General features: G+C 39.4%; 1 protein-coding gene across 1 annotated transcript in view; it reads right to left on the bottom strand.

The window, feature by feature from the left end:
* Positions 1–919: 919 nt before the first annotated feature.
* tecpr2 (tectonin beta-propeller repeat containing 2) overlaps positions 920–2683 on the bottom strand; it is an 11924-nt gene continuing 10160 nt past the window's right edge. Inside the window, exon 23 of the mRNA XM_031838484.1 lies at positions 920–2577. Coding sequence (XP_031694344.1) covers positions 2426–2577 — 152 coding nt within the window. The 3' untranslated portion in view covers positions 920–2425. The remainder of the gene's footprint in view (positions 2578–2683) is intronic.

Raw genomic sequence — 2683 nt, forward strand, 5'->3', positions numbered from 1 at the left:
ACCTGCTGATCAATAACCTGCTGATCATTAACCTGATGATCAATAACCTACTGATCAATAACCTGATGATTAATAACCTGATGATTAAAGACGTGATGATCAATAACATGATGATCATTAACCTGATGATTAATATGATGATCAATAACCTGATGATTAATAACCTGATGATCAATAACCTGATGATCAATAACCTGATGATTAATAACCTGATGATCAATAACCTGATGATCAATAACCTGATGATTAATAACCTGATGATTAATAACCTGATGATCAATAACCTGATGATTAATAACCTGATGATTAATATGATGATCAATAACATGATGATCAATAACCTGATGATCAATAACCTGATGATCAATAACCTGATGATTAATAACCTGCTGATCAATAACCTGCTGATCATTAACCTGATGATCAATAACCTGATGATCAATAACCTGATGATTAATAACATGATTAACATGATTAATAACATGATTAATAACATGATGATCATTAACCTGATGATCAATAACGTGATGATCAATAACATAATGATCAATAACCTGATGATTAATAACCTGATGATCAATAACCTGATGATTAATAACCTGCTGATCAATAACCTGCTGATCATTAACCTGATGATCAATAACCTGATGATCAATAACCTGATGATTAATAACATGATTAACATGATTAATAACATGATCAATAACATGATGATCATTAACATGATGATCATTAACCTGATGATCAATAACATAATGATCAATAACCTGATGATTAATAACCTGATGATTAATAACATGATTAATAACATGATCAATAACATGATGATCATTAACATGATGATCATTAACCTGATGATCAATAACATGATTAATAACCTGATGATCAACAACCTGATGATCAATAGCCTGTACCTGCTGTGTTTGAACATGTTTATTAAGTTAATGTCATCATACAACAGGTGAGTTTACACTGAATTCTTATTGGTCAGCAGCAGATCAATCAACCAGCTGACATCACGATGACGTCACAATAGAGTCACACCTGTGAAGGTTTCCATGGCAACTATCGGAAACTAAGAGGAGAGACGATGATGAGTTTTAAATATAGACCCAGTTCAGACCTGAGACCTGAACCTCAATGCAGGTTAACAGTCCCCTGCAGTCCACCAGGGTCCATTAGAGCCCGCTGTAGTCCATCAGGGTCCATTAGAGCCCGCTATAGTCCACCAGGATCCATGAGAGTCCAACAGGGTCTATTAGAGTCTGCTATAGTCCATCAGGGTTCATTAGAGTCCACCAGGGTCCATTAGAGCCCGCTATAGTCCATCAGGGTCCATTAGAGTACACCACAGTCCACCAGGGTCCAATAGAGTCCACCACAGTCCACCGGGTTCCATTAAGAGCCTGCTGTAGTCCACCAGGGTCCATTAGAGCCCGCTACAGTACACCAGGGTCCATCAGAGTCCACCACAGTCCACCAGGGTCCATTAAGAGCCTGCTATAGTCCACAAGGGTCCATTACAGTCCACCAGGGTGCATTAGAGTACACCACAGTCAACCAGGGTCCAGATGTAGTTTGAAATCTTATTTAAAGAGTTAAACTTCTAGGACAACAAACTAATTTACATGGTTTTCAAAATTAAGGGGGCGGGGCTCCTGCCTCAGTTTAACTTAATTTAACCTTTTAACTCGCCATTCCTCAGTTTAACTCGCCGTTCCTCAGTTTAACTCGCCATTCCTCAGTTTAACTCGCCGTTCCTCAGTTTAACTCGCCGTTCCTCAGTTTAACTCGCCGTTCCTCAGTTTAACTCGCCGTTCCTCAGTTTAACTCGGCGTTACTCAATGTTACTCACTTTAACCCAGTTTAACTTAATTTAATCTTTTTTTAACTTAGTTTAACCATTTTAACTAAGTTAAACCCAGTTTAATCCGTTTAACACAGTTTGACCAGACTGGACCAGGATAGAGAAATCTTAACTGTCTGATGTCCATTTAATGTCCTTAACGACCAGAATGAACTAAACTTGGAGAAAAATAATCAATCTACTACCAGTCTGAACCAGTCTGAACCACACCAGAATAAATATTAGAGGATTTAGAACCAGTAAGAACAAGTTGAAACCAGTCTGAACCGGTCTGAACTACTTTAAAATAAAATGAATGAAACATGGTTAAAATGTGAACTGTCCCCTTAATGCCTTCAACAACCAGACTGAACTAAACCAGAATGAGTCAGAACCATTAAGGACCAGTTCCTCTGTAGTCAACTTCTTATTAAAGTGCTTCCTGTTAAAACTAAAATAAAACATTCACGTCATTTACCAGCAACCACCTGGGCTCCCTTTGTGTGGCCATCTTGTTTCAGAAACGTCCTATAACCTTAAATGTTACAGGAAGTGATGGCATCAAAATGACATCATGGGTCAGATGAGCTCCCATTCATCGTCGACATCATCCCAACTGAGGGAGGAGCCTGAGGGGGCGGGCCAACAGGGGGTTTGTGGGAGGAGCTTCATCAGGCGACGGGACAATCCACCAATCAGAGTCACCGCCCACAACTCATCCTCTGGAGTCACTGAAGAGAGAAGAAACAGACACACCTGAGATTCAGTCCTGCTTATGAAAATAAGGATCCACACACACACACACACACACACACACACACACACACACACACACAC

This window comes from Anarrhichthys ocellatus, unplaced genomic scaffold (assembly GCF_004355925.1).
Source record: "Anarrhichthys ocellatus isolate YVR2014 unplaced genomic scaffold, GSC_Weel_1.0 scaffold758, whole genome shotgun sequence".
Lineage (NCBI taxonomy): Eukaryota > Metazoa > Chordata > Actinopteri > Perciformes > Anarhichadidae > Anarrhichthys > Anarrhichthys ocellatus.